The following is a 20476-nucleotide window of genomic DNA, read 5'->3' as shown; positions in this document are numbered from 1 at the left end:
TTGGGGCAGTGAAAAGAGCTTTATGGAGGCAGGACATACTCGGGTTAACTTACCCTCAGTACAGACCTCTACAGTGAAATGTTTACATCCTCAAAACATGAACACCCAGAGGAGAAGGGAACACAAACACTCTTCTCAGGAGCACTGTCTTGAACAACCCTAGGCGGGCATCTACAGTTCACAGGCCACATCTACACCTAAGTGAAGACACTCAGGGCGAGGGGGTGTCTTGAAAGATGACAAGGGGGTCCAGAAGGAAGGCGGATGGAGGAGCTGCTTCAGGCCAGGGGTGAAGCAAGCTTCCTCTGCCTGGTGCCTGGGCAGACAGCACATCACTGCATGGGGAGAGAGAGAAGGAGAGAGGGAGACAGGGAGCTTCTATCCTGGAACCCAGGTGACTAGGGACCCCAGCTCCACCAGACCCACACATCTCCCCAAGGCCAAAGCCTCATCACCTACAATCACCCCCAACTTGGAGCTGATTAGCCAGTATTGGCAGAGGTAAATGACACCTCTCAGCCCAGAGGAAGGAAAGATGGAGGTTGCCTGCTCCGGAATCAGACATGGAGGTGCAAAGAGCCCTGAATCTCCAGGTTTAGGCAAGGCCTTTGGGCAGAGAGTCTAAGGAGGGCATGGCAACCGCGACTCTCCTCAGGGCCCCTGCCTCTCCTGACCTCATGGCCACTGGAGAGTCTCCTGGATTACTCATTCCTGAAATTCAGCACCAAACAAACCAGGCAGCTGGCTTAAGGCTCCCCTGTTGGTAAATAACCACTCTGCCAATTCTGGAATCCGCGCCCCATCTGCCCTCCCTCCTCTGGCACAGGACAGGGGGCCCACCTGGAGCAGCATGCTGAGGCCCAGGTTGCGATGCCTCCTCTCCAGCTCTGACACAGCCTGCAGCAGGGACCTGAACCTCTCTGCCGGGTCCTCGTCCTCATCCTCAGGGGACCCTTCCTCTTTCTCTGCCTCCTGCAGGAAGCGCCCCTCTTCCTCAGCAAAGAAGGCCCGAAGCTTCTTGTAGTCAGTCAGAGCCTTCTTCCTCCGGTCCATCACGTGTCCCTAAAGGGCAGGTGGACAGCAGGGAGGAACACCCGTGTCCTCGGGCTACACCCTGAGACCCTCCAACCCACCAGTGTCCATCTCAAGGAGGAGAGAAGGGTTTGCTGTACAACGCCTCAGCTGAGTCCCAAGACCCTGCCAGACAGGGTCAGGGTACATATCCATGTTCCCTCATTCAGGTGGACTCCACTCCCACCCCACTTGCCTTCCACACAGCAGCGGCAGACTCAGCCTGGCCATGCAGGTCCCGAGCATCGTTCAGATCTTTCCTCATGATCTCCACAGACCCCTTGTTCTCCTGGAAAAACACGCTTGTTACAGGGTGTGCGGCCACGTTTGAAGGTCTGGGGCCAACCAGGGGGACATTACACCATCAGAGTCCCCTGACCGTCTAACTGTCCAGAAGGCCTCAGCCCGTGGTCTTGGCCCACTAGACACCTTAGAACCTTGCAGGCTCCAGATTGGATCTGAGTGATCCACTAAGTTCTCTCCAGGAGGAAGTCTGATAGAAGTACTCATGCTAAGAATCTAAGCGGGTAACTGTACACAAGGCCGTCCCCTGGGGTCTCTTGTGTTACTGTCCCCAGCACAGGGACGGAGGATGGCCCTTTTGGGGTGAGAATGACCATATCCAGGAACTGCCCAGCTGACTGGGTGGGTTGGGCCCTTCAGGAGGAGGAGGGTCCAACTCCAGTCCCCTGGATACATGCTATAACCCCAACACAGCTCCTGGACATCACAACCCACTGCCCACCAAGGGGACCCCAGCACCCGACCCCTGACACAGGCCCCCATTCCTGGACAGTGTCCTTTTTCCCCATCCCCCCCCATGATGCCCGATGCCCACGCCGCAGTCCCAGGTCCCAGTTCTGAGGTCCCAGTTTCGTACAGCCCTATCCTACCGGCCACTTGCAGACGGAGTCCTGTTGTGGGCCCCGCCCGCATATCTAGCCCCCTGTGCGTCACTGCCATGCTCCCTGCACGACGTCACCCTGTGGCAGCCCCACCCCCAAGGGCAAAGCCTTCCGGGGGTGGGGGAGTGGGGAGAGGGCAACATCCGGGAATAGGGGATGGGGGAACAGGGCACCATCCAGGGTTGGGAAAAAGGGCAGTGGGCACCATACAGAGGATGGAAAGGGGACAGGACACCAAGCAGGGTATGGGGGGAGGGACGGGGACGGAGAACCGTCCAGAAGATGGAAAGAGGCTCAGGGCGCCCTTCGGAAAATGGGGAGGGGGACAGGACACCCCCCGGGGGAAGGGCAGCTAACGGGGCGCCGCCCGCGCGCACCTTGCCGCGCAGCGCCTTCCTCCAGCGGGGCTCCCACTCGGGCGGCTCGGGCCCCGCGGCCATGCGGCAAGCGGCGCAGAGCGGGCCCCCGTCCGCGCGGCACAGCAGCTGCAGCGCCGCCTCCGAGGCCGGGCCGTCGCGAGCGGGCGCCGCGGCCGCCTCCTCAAGCGCCAGCAGGCGGCGGCTGAGCGGCGGGCGGCCGGGTTCCACGGCGCGCTGCCAGCAGTCGTCGGCGCACTCGGGACACGGGAAGGGCCCGTCCTCCTCGGCCCAGAAGCGCACCACGCACGCCCGGCAGAAGCGATGGCCGCAGTCGGCGCGCACCGGCTCGCGGGGAGCACGCTGGCACAGGGCGCAGGCGGCCTCCGCGGGGCCCCCGGGAAGCGCCAGGGCGGCGGCGGCGGCGGGGCCCTCGAGGAGGGCGCGGACAAGGGGCGCACGGGTGGCTGGGCGGGCGGGCGAGGCCGGAGACACCGCGGAGAGGCGGGGATGGGAACGCGCGGACGGGAACGCAGAGCAGGGACAGAGGACAAGAATGGCGACCGGGATGGCGGGGCGCCCGGCGCAAGGTCCTGGCAGAGGTACGCTCCACCGCGCAGGGTCCTGGCTGCGGTGTACTCCACCTTCCCGTGTCCTGGCAGCGGAGCGCTCCCCTCCGCCTGGCTCCTGGCAGCGCTGGACGAGCCCCAGCCCGGCCCAGCTAGCCGTGGTGTGCCAGCCGGCCGACCCACGTCTTCGCACGCTGAAATCTTACAGGGATTGTCACTCCTCCCATAAACGACTCGTGTGCGAGAGGGAAACAGATTTATTTGAAATGTCTATTTTAAAAGCCTTTTATTTTTTGTAAGCTGCCAGGACCTGAGTTACAAGCACCTCCTTGTGGCGCAACGCCCACGCGGGGTTGGGGGTGGGGACGGGGCTGGCAAACCAGCTGTGCGCGCCCTCTCGCCTGCACCTTCGGGAGTGGAGTCGTTCTGCACGCCTGGGGTCGCGTGGGCCTCCCCGCGTGCACATGTCCGGCGTGGCGTGCGGGGGCACCCGTTCTGTGTGGGCCACCCGCATGAGCAGCCTGCGTCCTTCCTGGGGCCCGGGCCTCAAATCCGCTGTTCCTGGCGCAATCCCAGGCGCGGAGGAATGCGGAGGCAGGGAAATTCATTGATTCAGAGTGAAGACATCTGATAAGATGCAGAGCTGCTAATCTCCTGGCCTGGTACCAGGAAATTTGTTAGCATTTCTTTAGAAAAGACAAAAGTTTTGGGGAGGAGCAATCTGGTGGTAGTGTTAAAAATTTTTTTTTAATGGTTTAAAAAAAAAGCTATGTAATTTTTAGTTATTTAGAAGTGACTCTATTATTCCATGTAAGTGCAAAATCTTCCTAGGAATTGCTTTTTGGTTTTGTGGGTTTTTTTTTTTTTTTTTTAATCCGGTATTGACTTGAAGAAAAACACACAGTGTAAAAGTTAAGTTTTATTCTGATGAGTACTTACGGGAGTTACTCATCACTGAGATTTCTCCCATGTGATGTGCAGCACATACATTAATAAAAACTGTTTTTTTCTTGTTGATCTGTTGGGGGTTTTGTCAGCCTGGCCTCTGAAGCCTTCTGCGCCCTCACAGTCTGGCAGTGACTGTCCAGCTCAGGAGCCGATGTGCCCTGCCTCTGTGCGTCTGTGTGTCTGCGTGGGCGCTGAGATGGGAACGCACATTTCACAAGTTGTGTGTCCATCACTGTACGCCCTGCTTCTCAGATTCCGTTTCGCAGTCCTGTCTCACTTAGGCAGCTGTGGTCTCCTGTCCTTCACTCACACCTGGCTCTGGGATTAGATTGCAGCCCTACTCTTTTCTAATTTGCTGAAACAAAATGGGCACAGAAGTAGCTTTGGCCAACACGGGCATTTGGAAAAGACGACCCCGGGAAGCGACCCAGTCATCTGCCTATCTCGCGTGGGCAGGACCTCGGATGTCAGCGCAGCGGAGGGCGGTATTGGAGACTGGGATCCCCAGCCTCTTGCCACCAGGGGCATCTCTCGCTGGTGGCGGGAGGATGGCTTTTATCTGCAATGTGTCCGCTGGAAGCTGTGTTGAAGGACAAAGGCTGCCTAAGCCGTCTTTCCCTTCACAATCCTGCAGCATTCTGAGGTTTATCTTTTCTCCGCAGAGCTGCACAGCACGCCCTGTAATTTCAACTACCCACCTTCCTGCAGCGCTCAACCCCAAAGAATTAAACATCTCCTCCAGTGAGCCCTTGTGGCGTCTTTTCTGTATCTGCCTCCAAGCAGATCCCTGCCTCCCTCCCAGCAGGCTGTGTGGGTAACAAGTGTTGCTTTAGCAATTCCGATATGGAGGGAACCAACATTCTATTGACGGAAGGGGGAAAAAAAAGAAACAGAAAAGCAAAATCTATGTGTTTGCCATTGCAATGTTTCAGTTATATGAAATGCTTGTCTGTGAGTATTTTAAAGGGATTTGGCTTCTTGGCTGAGTGAGAAGAGAGCTTACTGCACATTCCCAGGAGGAAAGAATGGCTTCATCCCTGCTGCACAAAGATCCAGGATGATAAAATGAGCTCATTTCATGCATGCAACCATTTATTCAATGTATTTATGGAATCTAGGCTCTCTGCTCTAGAAATGACAGTAAGGGGGAGAAAAGGTATTTGTTTTTGTTTTTTTAGTCATCCAAACCCCTTTAAAAATTACCCATCCAGGCTATTATTCCTAAGCATGGTCTGTCCGTGGTGGCTAAGCTGGAGACACTGTTTCTGTGTTTTTCTTTATTTTTCTGTTCTTTCTTTGCCTTTCTCTTCACCCCCAACCCATACTCCTTCCCTCTCTTTCCTTTCTTCTTTTATCTTTTCTTTTCTTTCTTTCTCTTTCTCTTCCTTCCTTCCTCCCTCCCTCCCTCTCCCTTCCTTCCTCTCTTTCTTTCTTCCTTCCTTCCTTCTTTCTTTCTTTCTCTTTCTTTCTTTCTTTCTTTCTTTCTTTCTTCTTTCTTTCCTTCTTTCTTTCTTTCCTTCTATCTGGAAACCCTCAAACTTGCCCTACAGTGTCCCATCAGCCAATACAAAATGTTACTCTTGATCCCAAGGACTGTCCTTGTCCATTCAGACTGCTATGACAGACTGGGGAGCTTAAATGACAGACATTTATTTCTCATAGTTCTGGAGGCTAGGAAGTTTGAGATCAGGGTGCCAGCATGGGTAGATTCTGGTGAGTGCCCTCGTCTAGATTGCAGATGGCAGCCTTCTCTCTGTATCTTGTCCTGGAACAGAGAAAGAAGAGGGGGTGGGTAGTAAGACAAGGAGGAGAGGAGAGGGGTGAGGAGGAGGAGGAGGAGGAGGAGGAAAAGAAGAAGAGAAGGAGGAAGAGGGGAAGAAAGCTCTTTCCTGTCTCTTTTATAAGCACACTAATCCCATTCACAGGGGCTCCACTCTCATGCCTTAATTACCTTTCAAAGAACAGTGGGAGAACGGTGGGTTCTTTCTAAATACTGTCACATTGGGGATTAGAGTTTTCAACATATGAATTTGAGGGGGACACAAACATTCAGCCCATGAGATTCTGGTTTTGATTTCCTGGCATTGACCAGCCTGTATGTGGGGGCAGAGCAGTTCCCAAATCTTAGCTCCTACATGGAAAAGTCCTTACCCAAGCCCCTTCCTAGAAATGTTCACTTCCATTCTACTCCGTTTTTTCCCAAGCTTTCTCATGCCACAAGGAAGCCAAGAAACCTCACCAGGACCTGATGGGAGCACCAGGGGCTGGCAGGAACTGGGCAAGGGGAGGAAACTGTGGACAGTACAAACAACTGGGAACCCCTCCTTCTGCACAGCCTGCAGGCCGAGGGCCACCCAGGGACAGCTTCATGGTCCAAGGGCAGCCCTGAGAAGTACTCTGTGCTTTGCTGCAACCATCTTGAAATTCTTAATCGTTTTTTGGCAAGGCACCCACATTTTCATTTGGCTCTGGGCCCTGGAAATCATGTCACTGGTCCTGTAACATAATCAAATCATATCCTACCCAGACCTCAAGGGCCTCAGTCACAGATTTTCAATGCCAGATGTGTTGGAAAATTCTTTTGCTACTGAAGGAGTTTGGGACATACCACCCCCAAAATATGCTGCATTTGGTATATTGATTATTTCAGAGTGCAGAGTGGGTGGTGAGACCAGTCATGTGTATACAGTGGTCATTTAGTCTCTGGCATAAAAAAATAATGATGGTTACAAAAACAGTTTGAATAAATGATCCAGGAGCAAGCATTCATCTATTTTATCAAAGTGCTTTGTATTCAAAGATTATTTTTTAAAAACTGAATTGGAGATTGTGGAATTGAGTGAAATTTCATCTGCACTAACTTCAGCATTCTCCTGCAGTAGAAAATTTAAAATATTTGTTTTTTTTTCCCCCCTGGAAACTTAAATTTAAACACAGAGCAATGCATTTTGATTTTGATAATATTTTTTTCTGCACATCACATCATAAGTATTATTCCCTCTTCAAAATGAAATTTAATATCCAAAAACTAAAAAAAAGTCTAGGTTGTGGTTAGTGCAGAGCTTGGCACCATTGGCCTGACTTCCAGGGCCAACACTCTACCATGTGAGCTGTCTCACGCGGTTTTTTTTTCTCTGCCTTTTGCTACCATCTGCAAAAAGGAGTTAATAATAGTGCATATGTGGAAGGGAAGTTATGAGCACTAAATTGAATTAAATATTTATTAAGTGGTTACCTAGCTCGTAATGAGCTCTCTGGAAATGTGTGTTAAATCAACTACATATATTTTAAGGAAACAGAGAAAATGGTTAATGCTGAGCATGTCCAAAGCAGCTCAGGGGACCCACAGTCTCAAGATGGCCCGATGGACCTCAGAAGACAGACTTGCAAGTAGAGGGCGCTGTCTTGGCTCACAGGCTTATTCATTCAACAAACACTGGTTGGACCTCTGCTATGTGCCAAGCTCTATGTTTCATCCTGGAGGTTTTCGTAGTGAAAGACACATTCCTTTCCCTGGAGGTTACAGCTTTGTCTGTGTCCTAGTGGGCAAGAAAGAGTCTCCTGCTCCATGTTTATGTGACGGAGCTCCCCACGGCACAGAGGGAGCTCAGCTGAGGCAGCTCTGGCTGTGGCTAGGTCTGTTCTGAGAAGGAAAGGATGAAATGGAGCCAACAGGACTTGAGCACTATATATATATATACCCACACCATACCATCTGCCTGACACATATTCACTCGCATCAATGTCATTAGGGAGGCACTGATATCCTCACTTTACAGATGAGGAAGTAGAGGGGCAGAGAAGGTAAATTATTAGTCCTAGGTAGGGGTCCAAGCACAGGCTATCTGAGGAGTCGCAGCCCGCCGCCCCTCCCCCTCACACACCCCAACATCTCTCCTCCTCCACTTTTTTCATTCCCAAAACTTTTAGGGCAGAAAATATCCTGTTTGAGCTTCTTCTAACCTGTGCTTGTGTAACTTAAAAGCATCTTGCTAACTGCTCCGAATGCAGTGAGCCACTTCGTCTTTACTGGGTGCCATTAAGTTTCCTGGACTATTTCGATAATGCTCTGGATGATTAAAGTTGCCAGGTAAATGGCCACCAGATCAGAGCTTCGAAAAGCGTGATGTGCCTAGGAATCTGTTTAAAAATGCAGATTCGGTCTCAATACATTTGGAGTGAGGCCCAAGAGTCTGCATTTCTAATGGACTCCCCAGGTATTGCTGTGCTGAAACAAGTGAGAAATGCAAATTTATAAGTCCTTCTGTTTCTATCTTGGAAGTTCTTGTAATAGGGGAACTTGACCTTGTGTGTATAGAAATTAATTTAATAGGGATTCAATTTGGGGACGGTGAACTCAGTTAAAAACAAGACAACAGGCCCCAAATGGAGTCTCTTATGCTAAGCCCCACATCACCAAACCAAGACTGAACTTAGTTACAGTTTCAGCTCTCTTAGAAATAGAATCTTAAATCAGTTAATCAGCAATCACCCGATCAGCACTAGTTAGGTAATCTGCCTGATACTTCTCTGCTATCCCCTAAAGGGAGGTAACCTTGGAGTAACCAACCTTCTTTTCTGCCTAGTATGTCTTCCTCCTGCTCCTTCTGACTCTAAAAGTCTTCCATTTTGTACAGTCCCTTGGAGCTCCTTTCTATTCAGCTAGATTGGACGCTGCCCGACTCGAATAGATTTTTGCTCAAACTCTTAAAAATGTTAATATACGTCAGGTTATCCTCTAACGGTTCCATAACCTGTGTTCTGATGGGCAATTAGAGACCAATAAGAGTATCTAACCCTTGGAGTTACTAGGAGATTACTCGAGGTCATATATATCAAACACTTTGTGTATAGCTGTCACTTCAAAGTGGTATGTTTAGCCAGGATTAATAACAACACCACTATGAGGGAATAGCGTTTCCTTTGAAAGCCTTTCATTTCCTCCCTCCAGTTAAAAATCTGCCCCGTTGCTTCCAATGTAAGTACCTAAATATAGTTTCAGTAGGATTTTCTATACTTCCTAAGAACCATATGCATCTCCTCTTGAATTCTGAAAGGAATTATCTCCTTGGCCTTTGGTGAGGGAAAAATGATAGAAAATAAGTTATTAAGGCAGTTCGAAGTTGCCATTCCCCTGTGCTGAATAAACACGTTTCCCATCCTAGCTCTTTAGCTAAGGAAGGAATGTCCTCTTGTGTTTGTCTCCTATCCAGAAAAGATGAATATGCGGGATTAAAACAAGTTTTTATTACCTTATTCATTTTTTTGCCCCGGTCCAGACATAGACAAAGACCATTTCCCACCTCCCTGCCACCCCACCCCGCCCCCGCCCCCGCCCCCGCCCCTTTACAACAAAGGGTTTGAATGAAAATGCTCAACCTGACTCCAGGGTCTTGGCACACGCGCCTTTGGATTGGTTGGGCGATCGTCCAATAGGAAAGAAGAGCCCTCATCTGCTATTTACATAAATTCTTTGCGGTACAGGCGCCGGCCGTCCAATCCGATTCTAGGGATTTGGAGCCTTTATTTGAATATTGCGATGCTAAATACTGGTTCCCGCCTTCCGGTCAGCCCCACTTCTACTCCAGAGGCTCAGCCCAAGAGCGGTCCAAGAAGGCTGTCACCGAGGCTTAGGACGGCAGAAAGCATGAGAGAGGCCACGAGGAGAGCTAATCCATCTACAAGTATAAGATGTTTAAGCAGGGTCACCCGGACACCAGCATCTATTACAAAGTCGTAAGTATCATGAAGTCGTTCAAGGGCACTTTCCAGCTCACGCGCCAGCGAGGCCTTCCGCCTGGCACAGTACTGCAAGTGCTCTGCCATCACCTCCCAGGCGATGCAGATGGCTGCGCGACTGCTGTTGCCCTGCAAGTAGTTTGCCGTGCCCGCAGGTACGAGTATCATCATCAAGTACACCAGCTTCAAGCGAGGCCGCTGTGCCCCAAACCCAAAGGCTCTTTTCAGAGCCACGTCTGTGCTCATAAAGAAGCATGCCACCTCGCGTGGCTGTTCAGTGAGGGTTATGGAGAAGCTAGAGTGTGCGGGTGGGAGAATAAATCCTGAAATAAAGCTAAACTGCTTTTCTTAATAGCCTAGTCAACAAAAAGACCTGCTCAGTTAGACCGCCCCAGCCGGAAGCCTGAGAGGGCGCAACCCTGATGCTTGCGGGCGTGAACCCTGTCTGGGACACCCGTCTGCGCGTGGCAAACGCCCTGCGGGTGAGAGGCGCAAGTCACCTCCAGGAAGGCTTAATGCCAACGCCCTCTCCCATACCTTATCGTAGCTCAGGCCGGGATGTGCTGGTCATGACACTTGATCAGATCTGGGTGTTGCAACACAGCCCAGGAGGTGACTTTGGAGGCTATTCTTCCTTCGCCACAGCAAAGCATCATGAGCTTCTTGCCCAAAACGTTTAAGCAGCATTGAGTTTGAGCAGCTCTTATTACGAACACTAGGCTGTTCCTGTTTGTAGTATCAAAACGGGAGCACAGGTACCAGTCAAGACCCTCATACTCAGTTAAAGCCCGTCCAACTAGGAGATTAGTATTCTTTCATCCAAAAAAAATGTGTACTTTTAAAACATAAGCCTAGATTTTTCCTCCCCAGTTTATTGAGATATAATTGACATACGCACTGTATACAGGTGTACAACATAATGACTTGACATATATTTCATGAAATGATTACCATACATTAAAGATACAGAAAAAAAGTCTATGATGAGAACTCTTAGAATTTACTCAATACCTTTCACTTATAAAGCACAGCAGTGTTATCGTCATCATGTTGTAAATTGCATCCCTAGTACTTGTTTATCTTATAACTGGAAGTTTGTGCCTTTTGAATACCTTCATCCAATTCCCCATTCCCTCCTTATCCCCGACTCTGGTAGCCATAACACTGGTCTCTCTTCCTATGAGTTTGTTTGCTTGTTATCTGAAGTCTGATTGGCCTGCAATACTATTTTAATTCCTAGTATACAGCATGGTGATTCATTATGTCTATACATTTGAAAGTCATCATCATAATCTAGCTGTCATCTCTCAGCATACAAAAATATTACATAATTTTTGACTATATTCCCCATACTGTACTTTTCATATCTGTGACTCACTTATTGTGTAACTAAAATGTTGTACCTCTTAATGTCCCTCACCTATTTCTCTACTTCCTCCAACCCTCCTCCTCTCTGGCAACCACCTGTTTGTTCTCTGTATCTATGACTGTTTCTCTTTGGTTATGTTTGTTCATTTGGTTTATTTTTTAGATTCCACATATAAGTGATATTATACAGATTTCACTTTATTTCACTACTTTAATCTTATTACTGATCATACTGCACTACTAATCACACTTTATTTCATTTAGAATAATGAATGACCCTCTAGGTCCATCCATATTGTCACAAAATGCAAGATTTCTTTTTTATGGCTGAATAATATTCCATTATATATATATGTGTATATCTACACATACACACACCCCACTTCTTTATCCATTCATCTGTTGATGGACATTTAGGTTGCTTCCATATCTTGGCCATTGTAAATAATGCTACAATGAACATATGGATGTTTTCAAATTACTGTTTTCATTTTCTTTGGATAAATACCCAGGAGTGGAATTTCTGAATCGCATGGTAGTTCTATTTTAAATTTGAGGACCCTCCATACTTTTTTCCATAGTGGCTACACCAATTTACATTCCCACCAACAGTGTAGGAGAGTTCCCTTATCTCCACATCCTCACCAAAACTTATTATTTGTTTTCTTTGTGATAACAGCAATTATGAGAAGTGTGAGATGGATATCTCATTATGATTTTGACTTGCATATCCCTGACTGGTGATATTGATCATCTTTTCATGTACCTGTTGGACATCTGTACATCCTCTTTGGGAAAATATCTATTCAGGTTTTTTGCCCATTTTTTATTTGGGTTGTTTAGGTTTTTTTTTTTTTTTTTTCCTTAACGTTGAGTTGTATGAGTTCTTTGTATACTTTGGATATTAACCCCTTGCAGATATATCATTTGTAAACATCTTCTCCCATTTAGGAGCCATGCTTTTCATTTTGTTGATAGTTTCCTTCTCTGTGCAAACGTTTTCTAGTTTGATGTAGTCCCATTTGTTTATTTTTGCTTTTCTTGCCCTTGCCTGAAGAGACATATTCCAAAAAATATTGCTAAGACTAATGTCAAAGAGTATGCTACCTATGTTTTCTTATAGAAATCTTATGGTTTCAGGTCTTACCTTTAAGTTTTTAATCCATTTTGAGTTTACTTTTGTATAAGGTGTGAGGAAGCAATCCTGTCTGATTATTTTGCATGTAGCTGTGCAGTTTTCTCAACACTATTTAGTGAAGAGACTGTCTTTTCCTCAATGTATATTCTTGCCTCCTTTGTTGTGGATTAATTGCCCATATAAACATAGATTCATTTCTGGGCTCTCTAGTCATTCAGTTGCATTGATCTATGTGTCTTTTTTTTGTACCAGTACCATGCTGTTTTGATTACTGTAGCTTTGTATTATAATCTGAAGTCCAGAGTGTGATACCTCCAGCTTTGCTCTTTTCTCTCAATATGGCTTTGCACATTCTCGGTCTTTTGAGTTTCTGTACTAATTTTAGAATTATTTTTTTCTAGTTCTTTGAAAAATGTCATTGATATTTTGATAGGAATTGCACTGAATCCATAGATTACCGTGGATAGTCTGATCATGGTAACATTATGAATTCTTCCCATCCATGAGCACATATATCTTTCCATTTGTTTGTGTCATCTTCAATTTCTTTTACCAGTGTCTGATAGTTTTCTGAGTACAGATCTTTTACCTCCTTAGTTAGATTTATTCCCAGATATTTTATTCTTTTTGATGCAGTTGTGAATGGGATTGTTTTCTTATTTTATTTTCCTTGTTAGGGTATAGAAATGCAACAGATTTCTGTATATTAATTTTGTACCCTGCAACTTTACTGAATTTGTTAAAGCCTTTTCTGTGTTTGAGATGATCACATGATTTTTATTCTTCAATATGTTAATATGGTGCATCACATTGAATGATTTGCAGATATGCCATTTCTGGGATAAATCTCACTTGATCATGGTGTATGATCCTTTCAATGTATTGTTGAATTCAATTTGTTAATATTTTGTTGAGAATTTTTGCATCTATGATCAAATCTGTGTTATATTGGCCTGTAATTTTCCTTTGTTGTGATATCTCTGTCTGGTTTTAGTGTCAGGGTAATGGATGCCTCATAGAATAAGTTCAGAAGCATTTCTTCCTCTGCAATTTTTTGGAGTAGTTTGAGAAGAGTAGTGTTAACTCTTCTCTAAATATTTGGTAGAATTCACCTGTGAAGCCTTCTGGTCCTGGGCTTCTGTTTGTTGGAGGGTGTTTTTTTATTACTGATTTAATTTCATTCCTGATTTTCTATGTCTTTCTGATTCAGTCTTGGAAGATTGTACATTTCTAGGAATTTGTCCATTTCTTTTAGTTTGTCCATTTTATTGGTGTTAATTGTTCATAGTAATCTCTTATGATCCTTTGTATTTCTGTGATGCAGCTGTAACTTCTCCTTTATGCTCCTTTAAGAAGCTTTTCAGTAAAACAAATGTAGCACTTTTATTTAAAAAAAACCAGCAAACCAATGCAGAATAAGTATAATGTTGCTTGTATGACACATTAAGAAACAACTAGGGCATGCGAGGCCTGACTGGGCCCATGGTGTTCTTACTCTAAAAAAATATCCCACAGTGCTGGTGACTCCCAAACCACAAAGAACACCTTGTGAAAACAACCCAGTCTTCAAGAGCCAAAATGCTCTGTGAGATTTGGATTCATGGCTGTGTTTCCTCAAGTGGCCAATGGCCATTTGACACCTCCCTCGGGGACTCACACACATCATTTCCAGTGACTGCCACTCACTAGTCAATATTCAAATTCTTCCACAGTAAATTGTCTTGCATTTGTAATTTCTTATAAAAAGGACAGTCCCCTCCCTCCAAAATATTTTTTTTTACAATAATTAGCAAATTTGACTTGAAATTTCTGAGATGAGAAAGGAGACTCCTAAAGGCATTTCAGATTGTATTCCTGCAAAATCCCTCCACTCCTTCCAGATTCTTAATTTAGGCATTTACCTTGGTTATTTCAAATCTATAGAATGATTCCAATGTGTTGAGTCTTAGTTCTCTGCACCTCTATGTATTCTCAAATATTTGGTTAACTGCCCTAAACTTTCTACTTAATGCAACATAATGTATATCTTTCTCTGTTGTAACAATATTATAGACATACTTTCTGTATACAACTTCCCTCAATTTTCTTAATCATAAAATCTCAATAGCAGAGACTCTCTATCACCTTGCCTCTTCCTTAGCAGATTCCCCTCCTAGGAGAGGGCCAAAAGGGGTCCACTCTGCACCTGGGGCTGCCTGTACAGCCTCCAGTGGACTGTTCAGCAAAAAGACTTTTTTTTTTTTTCTCTTCAAGCTAATTCCATGTGCTAGAGGAGTCAAAAAGTACTGAGAAATTAATGTCTTGCATTATTCGCAGAAAACTTTATTTTTTATAGAATTGTATTTGCAGAGTAGAATAAAATGTTCATTTGGCTTCTTGAGTTTATTTTTAGTATTAAACAGCGCTGTTGCCTACTCCTAGCCCAATCTATCACATTCTCTGCTGGAGACAATTTTCATTCATTACACATATGTTTTAAGCGCTTAAAAAATTCATGTGGATCTGTGAGACTGGTTTCAGATGACTACAAGTGTTCATTAAAATACTGACTCCCAATCCACTTTGGTAGGTAGCTGAGGGTTTGGACTCTGTCAGCAGGCCCCTACTTCAAAGTGGAAGACTAGATTTTGTAGTGTTTAACATGAATTAGGGGCAGGGTATAGCTCAGTGGTAGAGTGCGTGCTTAGCATGCACAAGGTCCTGGGTTCTAATCCCCAGCACCTCCTCTAAAAGTAAACAAATAAATCTCACATGAATCAGATAGCTATTGAGATTCAAGGTGTGGATTTTTTTTTTTTTTTTGAGTTATAATCAGTTTACAATGTTGTGTCAATTTCTGGTGTACAGCACAATACTTTAGTCATATATGAATATACATATATTCATTTTCACATTCTTTCTTACCATGAGCTACTACAAGATATTGAATATCTTGTAGTGCTATACAGTATAAACTTGTTTATCTATTTTATATGTACCTGTCAGTATCTGCAAATTTTGAACTCCCAGTTTATCCCTTCTCACCTCCCTACCCCCTGGCAACCACAAGTCTGTATTCTATGTCTGTGAGTCTGTTTCTGTTTTATATATAAGTTCATTTGTCTTTTTTTTTTTAGATAAGGTGTGGACTTTTGATGATAGATCATTTAATTTTTTTATTTTTACTAGAAAGGCAAAAAATTGAGTAAAACTGCTATGACAAAATTTCCATTTCTATGTATTAATTTTTGTAAATACTGTCTCAGAGCTCGTATCTATTAAAGAGATCAAAGGAAAAGAAATGATGCTGCACAGTGCTATCACTGTAACCATGACAACACTCCGTATGCCCATGGATGCATGAACTAACTGGGGCAGAAAGGTAACAAGGGGGAAAGAGGGAGAGACAACTGTTCATCTCATTAAATGAGACAGGTTTCACTAAAGGTTTATTTTTTGTTTGAAAATTACCTATAAAAACTTATTTATGTTTTAAACAATTGTGTACTATCCAGATGATTTTTAAACACTAACTTTGGTTCCTTACAAGTGTTTTTAAACTTACATTTACATTTTTATACAGAAAGAAGGTAGATAAAACACTGAAATATATATATATATAATATATATATATTTTTGCATCAGGATGAAATTCTGAGGCAGAAGTGGAATGGAAATATGAGTTCAGGGTGAAAAAGAAATGGTCTAAAGTAGCTCAGTGTTAACAAAAAATTTAATCCTGTATTTATGGATTAATTATGGTATCGAATTACTATTTCAATAGATATATTTAAAAGATTGATGAGATCAATTTTGTTTTGTAAAACGTCCTATGTTGGGATCTGCATCCTTACGACGATTCGAACTAACAATAAAAATATTTTTGGTGCCAGCTTTAAAATGTATGGGGTTTTAGAAATTCTTTTAGAGTGGTCCCATGTAGAAAAAGGAATGGGGGCGGGGGCGGGGGGGAGCGGGTGCTGGTTCTGGCCGCTGTGGCTGAGGACACTTAGCGGCAACGTTTCCTCCCCGGTCCTGGCAGCCCAGCCCGCCCAGGCATGCAACTGGCTTCCTTTGGAGACGATTTACAAAAACATGAGTGTTGTCGTTTAACTGAACGTCTATTCCTTGCCTGAGACAATGACACGACTTTCAATACATATAACTCTCAAAACGGCTCAAGGAGGAGATTATTAGCAATCTCCTTACAAAAAAGAAAAACTAAGAAAAAAGGTAGGCAATGTCCTCTCCAGAGTTAAGACTCTTCAGGACAAAGCGCTCTCCCTGACACTTTCCAAATAAATGCTATGAATTCAAGAAAAAGGGGAAATCCTGCGTCACAAAAAATAACAATGGGGCTGAAGTAGGAGTAAGCCACATTTATTGAGAAAAGGGTTATTTTCCTCTTAAATTGCTCCCCCTCCCCCGCAAGGGTTAACTACCTGCAGCGGGGGTCGGCTTATTACATTAGGTTCCTACGCACGGAGGGCTGAGTTCCACCACGCTTCTACTTCCCTTTCGGTATAAAACATCCTGCTATTGCAGGATCCAGCCACACAAACATCTTCCTGTAAATGTTCATTGCTTTGGGATAAAGATGGCTGGTCTAGGCAGGGATGCAACGCCAGGAAACCACCGCCAGAGCTGCGCGACAACACTCCGGGCCTCACCAAGCCGCGCCCTTTCGTACACCTTCGGGCTCACCCATCAGAAACACGGGGGTGTGGGACCGGCACGAGGTCCCTCCGGGTAGATGACCCCCCCCGACCTCCCTCCTCTCCTCATTCCCCGACAGGCAAACGCCACTCGCACACAGGAACGGACCTGGAGACCGTGCACCCAAGTCTCGGAAATGGCGCTGCCCGGACATCAAAGGGCATTTGAGCTCAAGGTTCCCACTCTACTTAGCGAAGCGTTAATAGCCATGGGCGGAGGGGAGGGTGGATACCGGTCCGTTGATCACCTCCCACATTATTCAGCTATCCTCATTATTCAGGTCTCCGCGTCCCCATACCTGGTCTAACAAGCAGGTGCACATTCTCGCATTCTTTTCACATACACATGCGCGCACACGTCTAGGGGGAAGGGGAAATGTGGGCGGCTTCCCAGTAACCGAGGAACCAAGAACAGAGATGCGATACGTTTGCAGTTAACAATCGTTCACGTGTTCGAAACCCTTTCTCGATCTTGTGGGTGGCTCTGAAAAGAGCCTTTGGGTTCCCGGGCGCTGCGGCGTGCCTCACTTGGAGCTGGTGTATTTGGTGACGGCCTTGGTACCTTCGGACACGGCGTGTTTGGCTAGCTCGCCAGGCAACAGCAGGCGCACGGCTGTCTGCACCTCCCGGGACGTGATGGTAGAGCGCTTGTTATAGTGCGCCAAGCGGGAAGCCTCGCTGGCGATGCGCTCGAAGATGTCGTTGACGAAGGAGTTCATGATACCCATGGCCTTGGAAGAGATGCCGGTGTCGGGATGCACCTGCTTCAGCACCTTATACACGTAGATGGAATAGCTCTCCTTACGGCTACGCTTACGCTTCTTGCCGTCCTTCTTCTGCGCCTTGGTGACAGCCTTCTTAGAACCCTTCTTGGGTGCAGGAGCCGATTTGGACGGATCTGGCATGATGGCGGATCTCTCCAAACCGAAATATCCTGTCTTCCCAGCGACTCAACTTATACGTACTGTATTCAAATAAAGGATCAAGAGCTCCTAGTTTCTGATAGGATGAGACGTCTCATAACGTCATCACTAGAAAAGGCACATGCAAATTAGGGAGTGGCAGTGTCCTTTTCTGATTGGCCGCTATAGCTACCCAATCGGGTGGCACCGGCTCGCCTACCTCCAGACCATATATAAGGGCTCACAGAGTATCGAAGCTTCGTTTATCGGGGTCTTGTTTTCCGATTTTCTTCCCTCTTCACGCAGAAGATGTCTGGTCGCGGCAAGCAGGGCGGTAAGGCGCGCGCCAAAGCAAAATCTCGCTCGTCGCGCGCTGGCCTGCAATTTCCCGTGGGCCGAGTGCACCGGTTGCTTCGCAAAGGTAATTATTCTGAACGTGTGGGTGCCGGCGCGCCTGTGTATTTGGCAGCCGTGCTGGAGTACCTGACAGCTGAAATCCTGGAGCTGGCGGGCAACGCCGCCCGCGACAACAAGAAAACGCGCATCATCCCGCGCCACCTACAGTTGGCTATCCGGAACGACGAGGAGCTCAACAAGCTGCTGGGTCGCGTGACCATCGCGCAGGGCGGTGTCCTGCCCAACATCCAGGCGGTACTACTGCCCAAGAAGACGGAGAGCCACCACAAGGCCAAGGGCAAGTGAGGCCGCGGAGGCGGGCCGGAAACGGCCGTGCGCCCCCCGGGGGGGGGGCCCCGTGACACCAAAGGCTCTTTTCAGAGCCACCCACAGCCTCGAGAAAAGAGCCGTACTGGTGGAGGTCTGCGTCCTCCTGAGTGCGTTCCTGTGCAAGGCAGGGCACACGGGAAACCGAACCCGAGACATGATTGGGGTGCGCAGAGGGACACAGTGGGCTGCGTGTTCGTTAGCTGTGGGGAATGTTGCCCGACAGGCAATCCTTGTTGTTGAATTTCTCCCATAGGCTTCTGGGGTTTCAATCCCACCCATTGGAGGTGTGTATATTATTGCCCATGGCAAACTACTTCGGGCTCTGCAAAGTGTCACTTGGTGACATTTAGATGCCAAGTACGAGCAGTTTTTATCCCAGGAAGTCTGGTAGATTCATCTGGTATTACAAGTATGTAATCTTAAGTGAGAATTTGCCGTTTGAGGTTCTGATACGTAAACATGGCTTCCATTTTAAAATGTATGAATGCATGATTTGAAATTGAAATGTTTTTAGAGCGCCTGCGATCCACTGGAATTGTCTAATTTATTGGATTGGAAATTCTCAGGTCTTGGGAAGGGTTTGTTTTGCTAGAGGCATTTTCCCGATTTGAAAAGTATGAAAGTATTATACTTTGAAAGTACGTGTAAACTTAGAGGAAATTTCCTTGTAAATAGAATAATTATTTAAAGCAATTTAAATGGTTAAGTTTGGGTTGGTCAAACATTAATCAGAGATCCCCTTAAGTTGATAGCTAAAATTAGGGTAATTTGTGAATTTGTTGACAAGGAAAACTACTTTTGTGAATTTAGTAAATTTAAAATGACCACTGTTAGGACCAGATTAAGTAATACATACGTGGATATTTCAGAAGATGACTGTTCATGAATTCCACGTTCTATTATGAATGGGGGTTGGAGTGGCCCAGAGATTCTTCTGCAAACTCAACTGAGAAATGAGAATGTTAATAGTACCTACTTCATGGAGTGAAGGGATTAAATGAGTTCATGATAATCCCTTTTTTAAAAAAATCCATAGCACAATATAAGCACTCAGTGAATTTTGGTTATGTCTGCTATCATTATCCTTACTGGTTTCATTAATTTGTTTTATTATAGCCATAAACACAGGCTGGTAAGATGATTCAGGATTATTATACATATATAATAAACATTTATCTGACTAAAGTTAGGTGTGCTCAAACCAGGGCTACTGGACACTATCTGGAGCTAATCATGATCTGCTAGTCTTCAGAAAATATCCTAGCACTATGAGACTGTTCACACCAAAAATTGATAGGAACTGCTCTATCAGTGTGGATGGGAACACCTGACTCCCCTGCAGTGAAGGTAGGAGACCCACATTGCCAAGCGGGACACATTAATTCTAGCTTAGATTTGACTTAAGTGTTGCTATTCACTGTGTATCTTCAACCCCTTAAGTGGTATTCAAGAAAAAAGGTTTTTCAGGAGCAGGAGGCTTGAGTGTTCCAAGGATCACCACGGAGCTCCAGACTTAATTCTTCAACGGGTGTGTTACAAGCCGAGGCATGAGGTGGGAGGTGCTCCAAGAGGCAGCCCTTCATTTGTCATCTCTAATGAGCTTATACGCTGCAGGACCTATTTAACTTGCAATTAATTGAAGTTAAATACAAAGATGCAGTTTCTCAGTCACTCAAGACACTCGTAGCCGATGGCCACCACGTTGAACAGAACAGATATAGAACGTCTCCATTATTACAGAAAGTTCTGTTGGGCAGCTCTAGTTTAAAGTTTGATCATCTGTCGGGCTTATCAGGTTTAAAAACTTGAGAAAATATTCAGAGCTGCCTGCTCTCTGCAAGAGAAAGCTTGTCAAACTCATGCTTAAAGAAGGAAGTCCTCATGGCCCATCAGTTCCACCCCCAGGTATATGCGAGGACTCAGATACCCATGCACCCACATCACGTTCACAACAGCATTATTCATAACATCCCAAAGGTGGGACACAGCCCAAATGTCCATAACAGACCACATTTTTGTTTATCTATTCGTCTATCTATATAGTGGAATACTTTTCAGCC

General features: G+C 45.9%; 3 protein-coding genes across 3 annotated transcripts; 1 reads left to right on the top strand and 2 right to left on the bottom strand.

Moving 5' to 3' along the window:
- On the bottom strand, positions 1-9756 carry RNF187 (ring finger protein 187). The gene is made up of 6 exons (XM_032468937.1): positions 9627-9756; positions 3221-3462; positions 2354-3028; positions 1268-1360; positions 841-1062; positions 1-335 (listed from the first exon to the last, which is right to left on the bottom strand). Exons 1-6 carry the CDS (start codon positions 9754-9756, stop codon positions 333-335), a joined length of 1365 nt encoding a protein of 454 aa, XP_032324828.1. The 3' UTR covers positions 1-332.
- A 6681-nt stretch (positions 9757-16437) lies between these two features.
- On the bottom strand, positions 16438-17725 carry LOC102511026 (histone H2B type 3-B). The gene has a single exon (XM_014554908.2). The coding sequence runs from the start codon at positions 17691-17693 to the stop codon at positions 17313-17315; it is 381 nt and encodes a 126-aa protein (XP_014410394.1). The 5' UTR covers positions 17694-17725; the 3' UTR covers positions 16438-17312.
- Positions 17726-17971: 246 nt separating this feature from the next.
- LOC102510785 (histone H2A type 3) lies at positions 17972-19474 on the top strand. Its single transcript, XM_006173127.3, has one exon. The coding sequence runs from the start codon at positions 18000-18002 to the stop codon at positions 18390-18392; it is 393 nt and encodes a 130-aa protein (XP_006173189.1). The 5' UTR covers positions 17972-17999; the 3' UTR covers positions 18393-19474.
- Positions 19475-20476: the final 1002 nt, after the last annotated feature.

Source organism: Camelus ferus, chromosome 3, assembly GCF_009834535.1.
Source record: "Camelus ferus isolate YT-003-E chromosome 3, BCGSAC_Cfer_1.0, whole genome shotgun sequence".
Classification (NCBI taxonomy): domain Eukaryota; kingdom Metazoa; phylum Chordata; class Mammalia; order Artiodactyla; family Camelidae; genus Camelus; species Camelus ferus.
This window is presented reverse-complemented; position numbering and strand designations above follow the sequence as displayed.